The sequence below is a fragment of the Schistocerca serialis genome, chromosome 2, assembly GCF_023864345.2.
Source record: "Schistocerca serialis cubense isolate TAMUIC-IGC-003099 chromosome 2, iqSchSeri2.2, whole genome shotgun sequence".
NCBI lineage: Eukaryota > Metazoa > Arthropoda > Insecta > Orthoptera > Acrididae > Schistocerca > Schistocerca serialis.
In genome coordinates, this window is record NC_064639.1 from 533,132,459 (window position 1) to 533,148,154 (window position 15,696).

General features: G+C 45.3%; 1 protein-coding gene across 1 annotated transcript in view; it reads right to left on the reverse strand.

Moving 5' to 3' along the window:
* The window catches only part of LOC126456183 (progesterone receptor-like), a 183,500-nt gene extending 180,289 nt beyond the window's left edge, over window positions 1-3,211 (reverse strand). Inside the window, exons 1-2 of the mRNA XM_050091936.1 lie at window positions 3,103-3,211; window positions 2,757-2,948 (exon numbers count right to left, since the gene is read on the reverse strand). Of these exons, the coding sequence (XP_049947893.1) occupies window positions 2,757-2,948; window positions 3,103-3,211 (301 nt within the window). The remainder of the gene's footprint in view (window positions 1-2,756; window positions 2,949-3,102) is intronic.
* Between the last annotated feature and the right edge of the window lie 12,485 nt (window positions 3,212-15,696).

Consider the following 15,696-nt stretch of genomic DNA (forward strand, 5'->3'; position numbering starts at 1 on the left):
CAGAAATTCCACTCTGCACTCGTTTTTGAACTGTATTGTTGCTCTGTGGTCGCCGTTTATCTCACAATGTACACGTATGGGCTAATGGGTGAGGTAAAGCTGCTTATGGCATATGAATCTGAGAAACACTGTACAAAGAACACACTACCGAAGTCTTTATATAAGACAGACAAACTGCATTCAAGCAGACGCTGAACACAATCAGTCATTTGGAAGGAGCGCTAAACTTAGAATGTCCACACAAAGACTTCTGTCAGGCAGATCTTGCTTGGTCTGAGGCGAACAAGATGTAAATGATCTCGTTGTTCCTGTTTTAGGAACTGAATAAGTATTTTCTCTTTCAAAAACCCCCACGGAACCTCAATCAAAAATAACGTTTATTGATGATTTCATCGGGCAAATGACGATAGAAGCAAAAAATTCTTTTTTAAGCATTTTAGTGACAATCCAGAAAAAAATTAAATCAGAATCTATTGGACATGATGATGATACAGTGAAAATGAAGAAGGTTACTGCTGACTGTCTATTGCTCACAGTAACAGAATCAATCATTTACCCTTTGCTTTTTCTGTAGCATAATTTCAACGTAATTCCTGTGTGCGGTGGTATGTCATACGTTAGTGGTTACCTGGATTCCTCTTCCAGTCTCAACATTCAAACCTCTTAGGCTCGTCGCTGTCGTGTACAGGGAGGTTACAAGTGACCTTACGCTACATCAACCAGTTTAGACGAAAAACTATTTACCGTGTCGGCACCAAGCTTTACAGGAATATGCGTCGCCAAATTTCTGTTGTTAGTAGTGTTAGTGTCACGATATGCTGTTAGGCGCTGGTACTGGTACGGCGACGTTGGCATGAAACACAGGCATCAGCGTGTATCACAGTTGCAGACAGTCAACATGAGTCTGGACAAGGTGAGCAGGACTTTATTCGTAAAGCTGTTATATCAAGACAACAGCAATAGTACCGCTCCTCTTCGCGAGTACCTACGCACTAAAGGAATACGGAGAGGTCCTCTTTCCGTAATGGTGTTAAGAACACGACTCAGAGATTCGAACTGACAGGCGATTTGAGAACTGCTATTGGGAAAGAGCGATAGCCATTTGCGCCTCAAATTGCCGAAGAAGTGACTGTTGTCGCGGCTGAGAATGCTGGACGCAGTGTGCGATCTTCAGGCAATGCATGAGCTGCGTCGTGACCGCTGAACATTACATGGTCCCCCACTAGAAAAGGGCTGTGAATGATTGTGGAATTGTATCTGCGGTGAGGTTCCAGGCTCTCTTGGATGCAGATGGACGTCAGATGGATCAATGTTTGTATCCCGGAACGTAAAAGGGATACGCACTTAAGGAATGTTACCCTCTCGTGTGGAAGTTAAAATCTGTTTTTCCCATGGTTTATTCGTTATTTTTCTTCCAAATGTCCTTACAAGTGTTTCCACAAAGTATGACTTTCCTGCGATTATTCGTTTCTCATGGGAGTCCTCTCAAGTTGCGAAAGTAAGCATCTTGTATTTTTAGTACAAATTAGAGAGGTATCGTGGTGGTTCAAAATGTTCAAATGTGTGTGAAATCTTATGGGACTTACCTGCTAAGGTCATCATTCCCTATGCTTACACACTACTTAACCTAAATTATCCTAAGGACAAACACACACACCCATGCCCGAGGGAGGACTCGAACCTCCGCCGGGACCAGCCGCACAGTCCATGACTGCAGCGGCCCAGACCGCTCGGCTATCATGGTGATGAACAGTTCCATCCGACGCGTTTCTCTGCCTTTAAAAGTTATGTATACTCTTTTTGTCATGCTGCGGTTTCTCCTTTTCTCTTAGACGCGTTGCGAATTAACACTCGAAGTGCCCTGTTGTTCTCATAAATCCTGCTACACTCCTCGATTCTGAGAGACTCAGAGAGTTAAACGCTGCTGTCTGTTGTACAAAGCATTTACGTACAAAGTCGTCATTTATGAAACCTCTCTCTCATTTCCGCAGAGTTTTGTGTACGGCAATAACACACTGTTGAGGCGTTTTTATGAAGAAAGAGGCATTTGGAACATCATTTGACGTTGATAATACCTCGTAGGTTTACAGTTTGTCGAGTATATCCGTGGAAAATGAGCTCTCTACAGAAAAAAACCTCCCTTTTTCTCCAGGCCTGGTGGTGCTGATAAAGCAGAATGGATAACTTGTAACAGATTTTTAAATTTTTAATTATTTCCTTTTTATCTGCCCCCCAAAATCGCACATCAAAAGAGGGAGGATGAGGAGGCAGCATGGCTTAGGAAAGCGGTGGGGGTTGAGGGGGGGACGGGAGGCGTGGTGGGGAGGGTGAGGGGTGGAGGGGTACAGTCGGCCTCTCCGGCGGCGCCGCTAAGAAAAAGTTTTGCGCTGCCGTCCGAGCGCGCTCGGCCTGTGGGAGAAATCGCGCATAAGCCTTCAAAGGCGTCGGCCGGCGAGCGCGCGCTCCGGAACCAATTTTCGCGAAAATCCGACTGCGTGGCTAGAGGCGGCCGCGGTGGCGGCTGCGCTGGCGGTCCTGGAGGTAGCGGCGGCTTCAGCGGTGGCCGGGACACTGAGATGGGGGCGGAGAGTCATTTGGCCCGCGCAAAGTCGCGCCGAGCCTAACGGTCCGTAACGGGCTGGCATAGGGGAAGGGGAGTGGGCGAGGAACCGTGGCGAAGGGGAGAGTAGGGGCAGGGGAGAGGAGAGGAGAGAAGAGAGACCGCGACAACGAGAGAGCTTTATATGCGGCGCCACGCGGCGGGGAAACTCCGGCGGCGACAGACAAAAGTTTTATTTTGCTGTGCTCCACGGCGGAGTTTCGCCAGTAAGCGCGCGCGCCCGCGAAACTCGGGCTTTCCGGAGGCACGGGAGCGGCGGCGGCGGCGGCGGCGGCGGCGGCGGCGGCGGCGGGGGCGGAAGCTTTAGGGGTGGGCCGGGTTACGCCCCCTCGCCCGGTCCGGGAGGGTTACCGGACACTGCTCGCCACCTCGGCTCGAATTTTCGAGGCGGCAGGCGACAATTAGGCTAAGTGGGCGTCGCGGAGAACTCTTCCGGATGACCGCTGTTTGGGAATGAAAACTCCGCGGTGCTCCCGGCTTACCGCTCTTTTGCCTGGAGAAAGGCAGTGCAGCTAGCAGCTGCCATTTCATCAGCCATTCAGCACCCGTCGCGCAGTCGGCCGTGTAGGAGGGGTGGTGGGGGGGAACCATTCCGCTGTGTCCTCGAAATCAGCTACCCAGGCTGATTACAAAACACCCACTTTCTCTCAGGGTCCTATTTTCAAAAGCCGCTCGCGCCGATGTAGGTTATCAACATGCTCTCCATCTACGTCTACAGCTATACTCTGCAAACCACTGTGGTGCTCACGGCAGTGGGTACTATATACCAAATATTAGGATTTCTTCCCACTTAATTCACATAGGGGGCGCATCAACAATGACTGATTAACTCTTTGACTACCATTAGGATGAATGTGCCCTACAATAGTTTATCAGCGAACTGTTGGGACTTTTCTGCATGTTATTGTTATGTATCACCGTCTCACTGGTAAAGGGAAGCCTGCTAACGGTCTGCAGGATTCTTATACGATGGCTATTTTTTCCAATGTCCAGTCGATCGTGAAATGGAAACCACAGTAAAAATTGAAAAAGTTTTATTTGAAACATTTAGCTACACCTTTGGGATGAACTAGAGACTCTGTTGGATCAGGTCTCGGAGGACCCAACGGTGTCGACTGACCACGGTGTCAGCTTCAGCCGATAAGGTTCACTGCATGTCGATTTGAATGGCATGTGGTCAGCACACCACTCTCCCGCTAGTTGTCAGTTTTTCGTGACGGAGCCGCTACTTCTCAGTCACGTACTTCCTCAAGACTCCTCACATGGGCTGAATGCATCCCACTTGCCAACAGCACTCTGCAGACCCGGACAGTTACCCGCCCAAAGGCTAACAAAGTTCGACAGCGCTTAACTTCACTGATCTGACAAGAATATTACCACTGCAGTAAGAGCATTGGACAAGGTTACAGCTACTTTTGTACATAGTCACCACTCTGACTTCCACATTTGGCGTACGTGGTGCCAACTTTCGAATACCCTCGTCATAGAGGACAGCTGCCTCTGCTTTCCGTCATTTCTCTACGCTGGTCTGTAGCAATAATGTGTGCCAAAACGCTGTCCTCATAGTAAGCGGTTAATACTGCTAGCAAAGAGATGAAAATCACATGGAGCCAAGTCCGGGAGGTGTTGTCGGTGATCAAATACTTCCAATCGAAAACGTTGCAGTAGCGTTTTTGTTGCATCCGCGGTATGCGGTATAGCATTGTCATGAAGGCGGACACTGTCTGATCGCAACGTGACTCTTCGCTTGTTCTGATTTGAAATTGTAGACTATTTCCTCGAATCGACTGATCCACTCGCTGAGAAAGATCGTTGGTTGGTGCTCGATTGCTTCCCAGACAACCTATGTTATGAACGTCTGTACGTCCTGCATTGTTGCCGCAGTTTGCTATCCCACATGACAGTTGCATTATGTAGGCTGAATAAGAGCAGGTGGAACCCCTCAGTAAGGAGACATCGAATGACATCAAGCACTTCACACTTGGAGGGCGACTCTGTTGTTCTAGGTACCTTTACACGCTCGCTGTGAGCTCGGAACTGAAAAGTGCGACATGACGCGACCGAAAAAAATGGTTCAAATGGCTCTGAGCACTATGGGACTTAACTACTGTGGTCATCAGTCCCCTAGAACTTAGAACTACTTAAACCTAACTAACCTAAGGACATCACACACATCCATGCCCGAGGCAGGATTCGAACCTGCGACCGTAGCAGTCGCGTGGTTCCGGACTGCGCGCCTAGAACCGCTAGACCACCGCGGCCGGCCATGACGCGACCGACGGTAGTGCTAGAGACACTGCGTACACATCTGCACAACGTTTCTTCGGATTTTCACTGTGATTTAAATTTAGCCACCGATCGGACTACGAAAAAAAAAGCCGCTCGAAATTGGAATTTATACTTGTAGGTTGTGCTGTCTTTAAGTTTCATTGTTAAACCTCTGCTCACAAGTCGTCTCACGCCTGTGTACAGGCAACCAAACGAGCAGATTTGCAAAGCAGGCTGCTGCTCCGCCTTTGCAGACAGCACGAAGAGTTGCGCTCTACCAAAACTTCGCTTCGGAAGCTTTGTTATAGTACATAAATGACATAGTAAATGGTAGGATTACCAGTAGTATTGGTAGCAATGGTAAGGAAAGAAATATAAACGGACGTGTGAGGGAGGAACTGGGAGACCGCGACTTCCGCTTGTTTCTCTTTTATGTTTCTTATTTTTTGGCACACAGTTAAAACCGCATGTTGTTCAGTGTTAACCCATTGTGTGTTTTATATCCTTGCAAAATATAAATTACACTTCATAAGTAATAAAAATTAGTTGATCGCGTAACTTCTGCACTTTTATGTAACCAAACCAGTTAGTTTTGGGGCAAGTACAGCTTATATCCCAAAACATAAAAGATATATTTAGCTATTGTTACTTTGTATTCGATAGAACGTTCTACATCATGATCAAAGAACTAGAATTACCTGTTGTTACTGATAAGTGTGAAAGCTATTCATAAATAACAGAAACATGTTTTATACCAGTATAAGTTCGGTAAAGTAATGAAGCGATGTTTGATATGTTTTTGTTTGGCGTTTTATTTAAAACTTTACCTTTATTTTGAGGATACTGCGTTATCTAGCGCTATATGCTAAACCTGTATTTTTATTTTTACTACAATAGAGACTGTTTCACGTTAAAAATCAACAATTTTCAAATGAAACCTGAAGTTTGCACTGATAATTTCTATTTTGCTGTAAATAGTGTTTACTTTGAAGTAACACAGAGGAGTATACCTACGTAGAACAAAAATGTTCCGTACGTCACGCGGCCCCTTTTACAGTATATCTTCATTCAGTTTCCAGATGATTCATCGCTTACGTTTTCTAGGGTAATATAGCAGAACGCTGATCCTATATGCAAACAAAGCGATCGAAATGAGGAGACGCCCAATACTTAAGCAACACGCCTAATTTATTCATAACGTGGTTATGATCTAAACTGACCAAAGATACTAGGAAAACTACCGTAATTTACGCTTACTTTTAATAGTTTACAGCTGCCTGCGGTCGTTTTGCAACTCTAATTTCGCGCTCGTGTTGGCGTTTGCCGTTTCATAAACTGTACCCATATTGAATACCAATTGCGTGAATTAAAACCTTGGAGAGAAATTCTATCCACTGATGTGTGTATATTGTACGTCTAGCAGTTTTTGTCCATTGGCCTTCAGAAACGCCAGATCTACTTATGAATAACACTGTATTTCCCACCTCTCCCTACGTTGGAAAAGGAAACGATGGGAAATTTTTTTCACATTGCTACTTGTGACATACAATATTAATTAAAGTAACCATAAATTAATGTCTTCCACTCTGAAAAAAATGACTGTGAAAGTGTTTAATGCCTCTCGACACACTGTGATTAATAGGAGGTTGTAGTGTATAACAGATTCCTCACTTAGTACTGTTTTTTGAAATTTTGTAATTGGGCTGTTGCGGTATCATTGGCGTCTCTCTTCAACCAACTGTACGAGAAACAGATGCCTGACTGAAAGTCACTGAAACATTCTTAAGGAAATGTAATTCATCAAGCAAAGAAATGATTTACAAAATACTTGTTCGACCGATCTGAGTAGTGTTCATCAATCTGGGGTTCATACCAGGTAGGATTACTGGACGAGATGGGGAAGATCCAACGAAGAGAGGCATGTTTCGTCACAGGTTCCTTTACTAAGCTCGGGATTGTTATAGAGATCCTTAACAAACACCAGTGGCTGTCGCCATGAGACAGGCGCTGAAGATCACAGAAAGAGTTATTGTCGAAATGCCAAGAGCGCACATTCGAAGAAGAGTCGGGCAATACGTTACCTCCTCCCATATACTCGGTGATTCCGTGATGCTGATACAAACTTTCGGCAGCGATGGATAACAGTAAATGTATCAATTTGAGGTAAGGGACACTGGAGTCGAAAGCTGTGAGCTAAAATCCTTCTGATGTCTCTGACAGTGTATCTCTTCTACAATCTCTTTGTTTTCCATGCCTTGGGACGAGGTAGTACGGACCAAACAAGAAAAAAATGTCCAGTAAACATGGGGTCTGAAGTACATACCTTAAGAGCTATGAGTACTTATTCAGTAGAAGAGATGTGTTTCACAATAGCGAAGGTGAACAAGTACTCATAGCTTATGTACACACATAAGCACAGGGAGCACTCCCATCACTGCTGGCTACAATTTACACCTGTTTAAATAATAGCATTAGAATATGACAAACCTTTTTGAGAAGCTAGCGTGACGACTGCGCGCCAAGGGAAGGGTCTACCTATAAAGGGTGACCGAGGAGTTACAGTCAACATTTAGGGCTATCACAGGAATGATCATACGAAAAAAGGCTAGTAAACGTGGGCTCTTAAAAGTATACCTTAAGAGCTATGAACACTTCTTCACCTCCGATACCATGAAACAATCTCTTCTTGTGGAAGCTCTTCGGTTTCCATGTTTCGAAAGGTTTTAGCATGGACGAAAACAAAAAAAAAAGTGTCCTGTGCATACGTTAAGAGCTATGAGTACTTGTTCATCATCGCTACTGTGAAACATACTCCTTCTACTGAACAAGTGATCATAGCTTTTAAGTTTTTAATTTTAGAATTCATGATTACTAGACATTTTTTCTTGTTTTGGTCTCTGTTACGTTCTGCCAAAATATGTAATTCAAAGAGCTTGCAGTGGAAGAGCTCCAGTGTTAGAGTTATCAGAACGATTTTCCCCTATGGGTCTCGACTGGTTTCCGGACCACGGTCGCTTACCTCTAATTGATAAATTTATCCTTCTCCATAGTCTATTAAATTTCATAGTAGCATCACGGAATCATCCTGTATATCTCGCTAAATTGCCACGGCAAGTGAATCAGCGATATTAGAACTAGAAAGAAGTTTATAGGCTGTAATTTTTCCCATCCTCCATTCGCGAATGGAGCAAGGGAAGAGAATTAAGACACTGGTAAAAGAGGTACCTCCCCCACACACTTTAAGGTGGCTTACGGAGTGGAGATGTAGATGTAGAAGCGTCCGACAGATCTGGTAGGACAGCAATTTCGTGAGGCTCTCGTGTGAGTGATAGGATCGTGTGCTTCTTCAAGTCCAATATCCCATGTTAGTCTTATTTGGTATGGGTCTCACACACTTCAGCAGTATTTCACGGTAGATCGCTCAGGTCTTCAGTAAGCAATTTCCTTTGTAGTCTGTATTCCCCAGTATACGTAAGTATGTATGTGTGTGTGTGTGTGTGTGTGTGTGTGTGTGTGTGTGTGTGTGTGTGAGTGTGTGTGTTGACGACCGATATGAAATCGTCGGAGAACTCTTTATTTTTGGCTCATAATTGTTCAAATGTAGCGGTGTTTCTGCAGAATTCTTAAAACTATGCTGTCAAAAGTGATGCTCTTAGAACTTAGTTTTCAGATTTTCGTTGAAAAAAGTGATTAAGAATGCAGTATCTGCAATAGCAACGTCGTTCGATACGAAGACAGAGCTTGGACATTAAAGTAGCTGTTGCCTTGTTGAAGAAACTGTCCTAGCGTTACCTTGAGGAGGTTTAGGCAAACCATGGAGCTCTTAAATCAGACGGGGATTTGAACCATGTAGCTTCCCGTTACTTCGTTCTTGGTCTTCCAGTCTTGCTTTGTATTAAGGATACATTTATAGATACTACATAAGTATACACTGCGAGCATTATGTTGTGTGCGTACTACTGCGCCGCCCTGCAAAGTCGAAGGACAGCTTAACGCCCCGCCGACTCGTGTGTTAAGAAAACTTGTCCTCGCAACAGTACAGTCACACATGCGTAATGTGACACAGTAGTCGAATAAAAGAGATTAGACCAGTATTTATGTTCTAATAATGTACCAGGAGTCGACATTCCAGATTTCCTGAAGGGTACTAGTTGTTCCAGCTTGGTGACACTCGAACACAGGAGCTTAATCAGTATTTACCACCAGCAGAGAAAAGGAGGACATCACATCAACACGATCTGCAGTACCAGAGAACGGAGAGGCCTAGAGTCATATCCGAAGGATGATGGTCTACGTCCCCAAATGAAAACCAGAGACCTGTGTAAACATCTGTCAGAGAGCACGAGGTCATGTTTTCTGCGCCGATGCCTAGTGGGTGTTGGTGGGGTGGGGTGGGGTGGGATGGGGGGGAGAGGGGAGGTACTGCAGCATTGCGGATACCGAGTCGTTATCTGTGGCTGGTAGATGATCCTCCATTGGAATTTGAAGAGTTATGTCGATCATCATCACATTAATTTCTGTACATTTTTTAAATTATAACTGATAGTCTCTTTTCTTAGACAGAAGCGCCAAAGAAACTGGTATAGGCATGCGTATTCAAATATAGAGTATGTAAAGAGGCAGAATACGGCGCTGCTGTCGGGAACGCTTGTATAAGACAACAAGTGTCTGGCGCAATTGTTAGATCGTTTACTGCTGCTAGAGTGGCAAGTTACTAAGATTTAAGTGAATTTGAACGTGGTGTTATAGTCGGCGCATGAGCGACCATTTCACCAGAGTACTGTGAATATCAATAAGCCATAAAACATCAAATCTCCGACATCGCTGCGCCCGGAAAAAGATCCTGCAAGAATGGGACCAATAACGACTTACGAGAATCGTTCAAAGTGACAGAAGTACAACCCTTCCGCAAATTGCTGCAGATTTGAATGCTGGGCCATCACCAAGTGTCAGCGTGCGAATCTTTCAACGAATCATCATCGATATGGGCCCTTTGTGTTGGTAGGGGACAGTTCAAGCTGGTGGAGGGTCTGTAATGGAGTGGGGAATGTGCAGTTGGAGTGATATGGGGCCCCTGATACGTCTAGATACGACTCTGACAGGTGACATGTACGTGAGCATCCTGTGTTATCACCTGCATCCGTTCACGTCCATTGTGAATTCCCACGGACTTGGCCAGTTCCAGCAGGACAATGTGACATCCCACACGTCCAGAATTGGTACAGGAATACTCTTCAGAGTTTACATACTTACGCTGACCACCAAACCCCAAGACATGAACATTATTGAGCATATTTGCGATGACTTGCAACGTGCTGTTAAGAAGAGATCTCCACCCCCTTGTACTCTTACGGATTTACGTACAGCCCTGCAGGATTCATGGTGTCGATTCCCTGCAGCACTACTTCAGACATAAGTCGAGTCCATGCCACGTCGTGTTGCGGCACTTCTGCGTGCTCGCTGGGGCCCAACACGATATTAGGCACGTGTACCAGTTTCATTGGCTCTTCATTGTATTATGTAGTACATTTTTGTAGTTAGGTAGTCCTTCGCCTTTTGTCTCCATCCCATATTGCAGCAAAGTCTTGTTATAATCTTCCGTTTCTCTTTATCATCCTTAGTTACTTTACGTCATATGTGGTAAGGCCCTTATGGACAATTCGCCTGCTGCACGAGCCTCCTCCATTTCTTTCTGTTGAGTGCACTCTTTTTGCATCTGGTATTGATGTTCATCCAGACTTTCGGCTCCCGGAAGTTTTCTCGCCACCTACTGCTGGGTCTTCCTCTTCCTCTGGTTCCATCTATTGTCCTGTAGAAAGCTTTTCTTGCTATATAGCCAGTCCAATTCAACCTTCTGTTCTTTAGTATTTCGACGGTGTTACGGTTTTTGCACAACTCACGTATATCTTTCGTTTCCTTTCCATCAAAACTTGTGTAAAGTGGCTTGAATGATGAGAGGGTAAGCGATTTTCCGCAATTTTATCGGGAAGAACTACAAAAAAAGGAAACCATTAAATTAATAGGAAACTTCCGTATTTGATTGATGTACCATGGTACAAGTGTACATCTGGGCGTTTTGGTAGAGTAGAAGGTCATGTCGAGGGAAAGAATAATTTTTATTATGCATGAACGTTTATTACGGAAAACGTTCTGTTGTGATTGTTCTATTTATTTGTCTGAACAATTTATTATTGGTTTCTTGCAGTGATGAGAAAGGTAGTGCTACGCTTGACGTCATGGCAAGTGCAGCAAAGAGACTGCTGCGTCCTATGCGGCTCCAAGGAGTATCAACGACTCTAATTTCATGCGAGTGGCATTTAGTAAACAATGCAACACTTTTTTTCTGAAACCAGGTTTGCTTTATTCAGGATTCCAATACGCCATATCATTCCTCACCTTTTTGGCTACAAAACCCAATTTTTCAACATAACCTCTGTTCAGTGCGACGGCCTTACACCATCAAACTGGAAGGGCACGTATGCCCGCATGGCACCACTCTACAGATCTACGTTGGAGCCAAGGTCTTGCTGCTTCAATAACCTCCCAATTATATACGTACTGCTTTCCGCGGAGCACATCTTTCATTGGCCCAAACAGATGGAAGTCGGAAGGTGCGAGATCCGGGCTGTAGTGCGGATATGGAAGAACAGACCAATGAAGTTTTGTGAGCTCCCGTCAACTTTGCAGACTTGTGTGAGACCTGTGTTATCATGGAGCAGAAAGCAGCTGTCAGAATGGCAATAATTCTTTCAACAAATTTGAAAGCAATATTATTTCTGTAGATTCTAAAAAAAAAAAATTGGTTTCCACCGGTTGGTGGCTATCGGAGCAGATGTAGATGTAGGAGTTAGTTTGCATTTTCGAGTAAACAAACACGCAGAAGTAGTTTCTTCGATTCCCTGAGAGTGGCGCAGCTGTGTGGGGCTTTACGGCACGCGGGAGATGGGACAGGTTTGCACGACCCTGCTGCGATGATGACACACTTGTAGCCCAACGACTCACTGTGCTTTTGTTCGCTGACAGGTCTCCGTAGACACTCCGCGCCAAAAGGAACTCAATGACACCTCCTTGCTTGGAGCGTACCTCCGTCACAGATGCCATTTTGAAGGCTATATAAAGCGCCGCCACGTACCGGAACCTCATGAAACTATAGGGGCTGAAGCGGGAATTTTCCACGTCCTACAGTACATACTGCATTTTTTTAAACTCAACTGGTGAAGAAAAAAAGTGTTTCATTGCTTACTAAAGGCCCCTGGTATATAGTAATAATCTCAATACATACATTTAATCTTTTTGTAATAGCATTTTGTTTATTTGGTTCAATATCATAATTCTCAATTAGATATCAGTCTAACGTGAAGGTGTATGCTAATGAGTAATGTCTTAACTAATGTGTATCAATATGCAATAATGTCTGACTGTAACTCCAAGCTGCCGGATTCTAATTTAGTAGAAGACTGATTCCAATCAAAATGTAAGAAGATTTCACCTAATCAAGAAAGGGCGTAGATTATTAGTAACACACATGTCGACCGAAGTCTCGCAGTCTTTGTAAAATGAGAAACACGTCCTGCAGCAGCTTCGATGGTGCAGGTCATCTGTGAAAAAAGCGAATAATAAATAAATATAAGGACGTAGGCTTCCACGGCCGGTGTCATAGTGATTAAAATTCTTCTGGGTATTATGCCGCGTCATTGCTAAAAACTTATAACAATAATAAACTAAAACCGACGTTTCGGCCGAATTGCAACGGCCTCCCTCAGGGGACGACTGGTTTTGCATGAGGCTATTTCTGTTTATTACAGACTATCGATGTCTGACGTCACTGTTGTAAGACTTTTAATTGGGCATCTAATATGATTGGCTAGGTATGACGTAAGGGAAGATGGAAGGAAAGAGGCTATTTGTGCATGTCCATATCGTCAACGATTGGTAGCTGTCCGCCAATCAGCATTCAGCTTCTGGTCGGCAAGCTTTCCTTTGGACTGGGATGGCCGGCAGCCAGGATGCCGGGATTTTGTAGCCATCTTCTCTGTTGATGTTGTCAGGCTGCTTAATAATTTCGATCGCCTCCCGTATTTTGCGTTCTCGCATCCATGATTCTTTCGCCAGTACTCGGGCTTCCTGGAACTTGATAGGTTGTCCACAGTCACGGTGGTGTTCCGCTATCGCCGATTTATTATGTTGTTGTAAGCGTACATAGCGTTCGTGCTCTGCTACTCGTAAGCTGACAGGTCTCCCTGTTTCTCCTATGTAGGCAGCTCCGCACTCACACCGTAGTTCGTAAACACCTGCAGTGTTAAGAGTGTTGACTACATCCTTGGTGGAACCTATCATTTCGTGCATCCTGTGACTGCTTCCAAAAATCCGTTTGAAACCTCGTCGGCGGAGGACGCTGCCTAGCCGTTCACTGACGCCTTTTACATATGGTAAGTGTACCAGCGGAGGCTTCTCTTCTTTGCCTTCTTCTCGTGTTCTGCTCCCTTTGGTTTTATCTACCTTTCTTATGAAGTTGTCATCATAGCCGTTGGCACGAAACGTGTGTTGTAGCTCCCTTAATTCTTCTCTGACGTTATTTTCATCGCTTATCCGGTAGGCTCGAGCAGTTAACGTATGCAGAACAGAATACTTTTGAGCTGGGTGGTGGTGGCTCTACGCGTGAAGGTACCGATTAGTGTGCGTGAATTATTCTGACATATTGAGAACGCAACATGTCATTCTCAATGGAGAAAAGTCTTCCGAAGTAAGAGTGATTTCAGGTGTGCCGCAGGGGAGTGTCATAGGACCGTTGCTATTTACAATATACATAAATCACCTTGTGGATGACATCGGATGACTGAGGCTTTTTGCAGATGATGCTGTAGTGTATCGAGAGGTTGTAACAATGGAAAATTGTACTGAAATGCAGGAGGATCTGCAGCGAATTGACGCATGGTGCAGGGAATGGCAATTGAATCTCAATGTAAACAAGTGTAATGTGCTGCGAATACATAGAAAGATAGATCTCTTATCATTTAGCTACAAAATAGCAGGTCAGCAACTGGAAGCAGTTAATTCCATAAATTATCTGGGAGTACGCATTAGGAGTGATTTAAAATGGAATGATCATATAAAGCTGATCGTTGGTAAAGCAGATGCCAGACTGAGACTCATTGGAAAAATCCTAAGGAAATGCAATCCGAAAACAAAGGAAGTAGGTTACAGTACGCTTGTTCGCCCACTGCTAGAATACTGCTCAGCAGTGTGGGATCCGTTCCAGATAGGGTTGATAGAAGAGATAGAGAAGATCCAACGGAGAGCAGCGCGCTTCGTTGCAGGATCATTTAGTAATCACGTAAGCGTTACGGAGATGATAGATAAACTCCAGTGGAATACTCTGCAGGAGAGACGCTCAGTAGCTCGGTATGAGCTTTTGTTAAAGTTTCGAGAACATACCTTCACCGAAGGGTCAAGCAGTATATTACTCTCTCCTACGTATATCCCGCGAAGAGACCATGAGCATAAAATCAGAGAGATTAGAGCCCACACAGAAGCACACCGACAATCCTTCTTTCCACGAACAATACGAGACTGGAATAGAAGGGAGGACCGACAGAGGTACTCAAGGTACCCTCCGCCACACACCGTCAGGTGGCTTGCGGAGTACGGATGTAGATGTAGACATAGGTCTCTCCTTGCGTGCATATTGAAATACCGTGGATATCGTTAGGACGCTGTACGGTTAAGGCGAAGAGAGCCGATGTATGTAATAGTTTTTAGTCCTTTTGCACTCTCCACGCCAACAAGAACATAATAGGCCAGTGATACGCACTCGGAAAACGGCCCTCGGAGACACCGTCGTGGTAATGGCGTGCACCATTAAGAGTAATTGTGATTGCACAACGACGAGGTCGAGTGCGTAGCCAATGGCAGTGGGCGTTCGTTGTCAAGTGCCGTCCGTCGCAGTTTGCGTGGCTCGCTAGTCACGGGGACGCCCGCAGCGTCCTCCCTGTCGCAGTATTAACTGCTCGCGTGGCTATAAGCAGGTAAGGCGGAGAGCAGCTAGCCGTAGCCGCCGCTTTAAAGAGGATTAAGGACTTGTTTGGGGACTAAGCCGGCAGTAGCCAGCCGCGTCGCAACTGATGCGCTCCCTGCGTACCGACGGCGGTCGGGGGCGCTGCGGCATGCAGCACCACGTACTACGTGGCGGAACGGGGAGGGGGGAAAGTGGGGAGGGGGGGGAGGAGAAGCGTGAGTTAGGAAATTAAAACGGCCTTAAGAGCAGCCCGTGATCAGGTGTGAAGCGTGCGTAGCGCCGGGGAGAGCGCTGTTCGCCGGCCACGCGCACTTACGGAAAATTAGATCCGGCGGAAATTGTAGGCTGTGTGACGAAGCAGGCGGGCCTTCCGTGGGCGTTTCGGCCACTGAATAGTTTTTTTTTTTTTTTTTTTTTTTTTTGCTAGCTGAGCGCAGCATACAGAAATTTCGGGGCGTAAAAGTAGCTTTGGGCGCAAACCAAGGGTGGTGCAAACGATTATTACAGGTAATTGTATTGTAAGTAAGCTACTGGTAAACGTGACACGTCCTTGACGCTGTTCACGAATGACGCTGATGTACACAGAAAAGGCGCGACAATAGAAGACTGTAGTGATAAGGAAAATCTGAAGTTGACCGACGCTCTGTGCAGGTATTAGCTGTTGGCCTTCGACGTAAAGAAAGGTTACATATTGTGCATGAACAGGCGGAAGGATAAATTATTGTTTGATTAAATAATAGACGAACAACTGCTTCGTCTATTCATTACGCCGGCCGGGGTGGCCGAGCGGTTC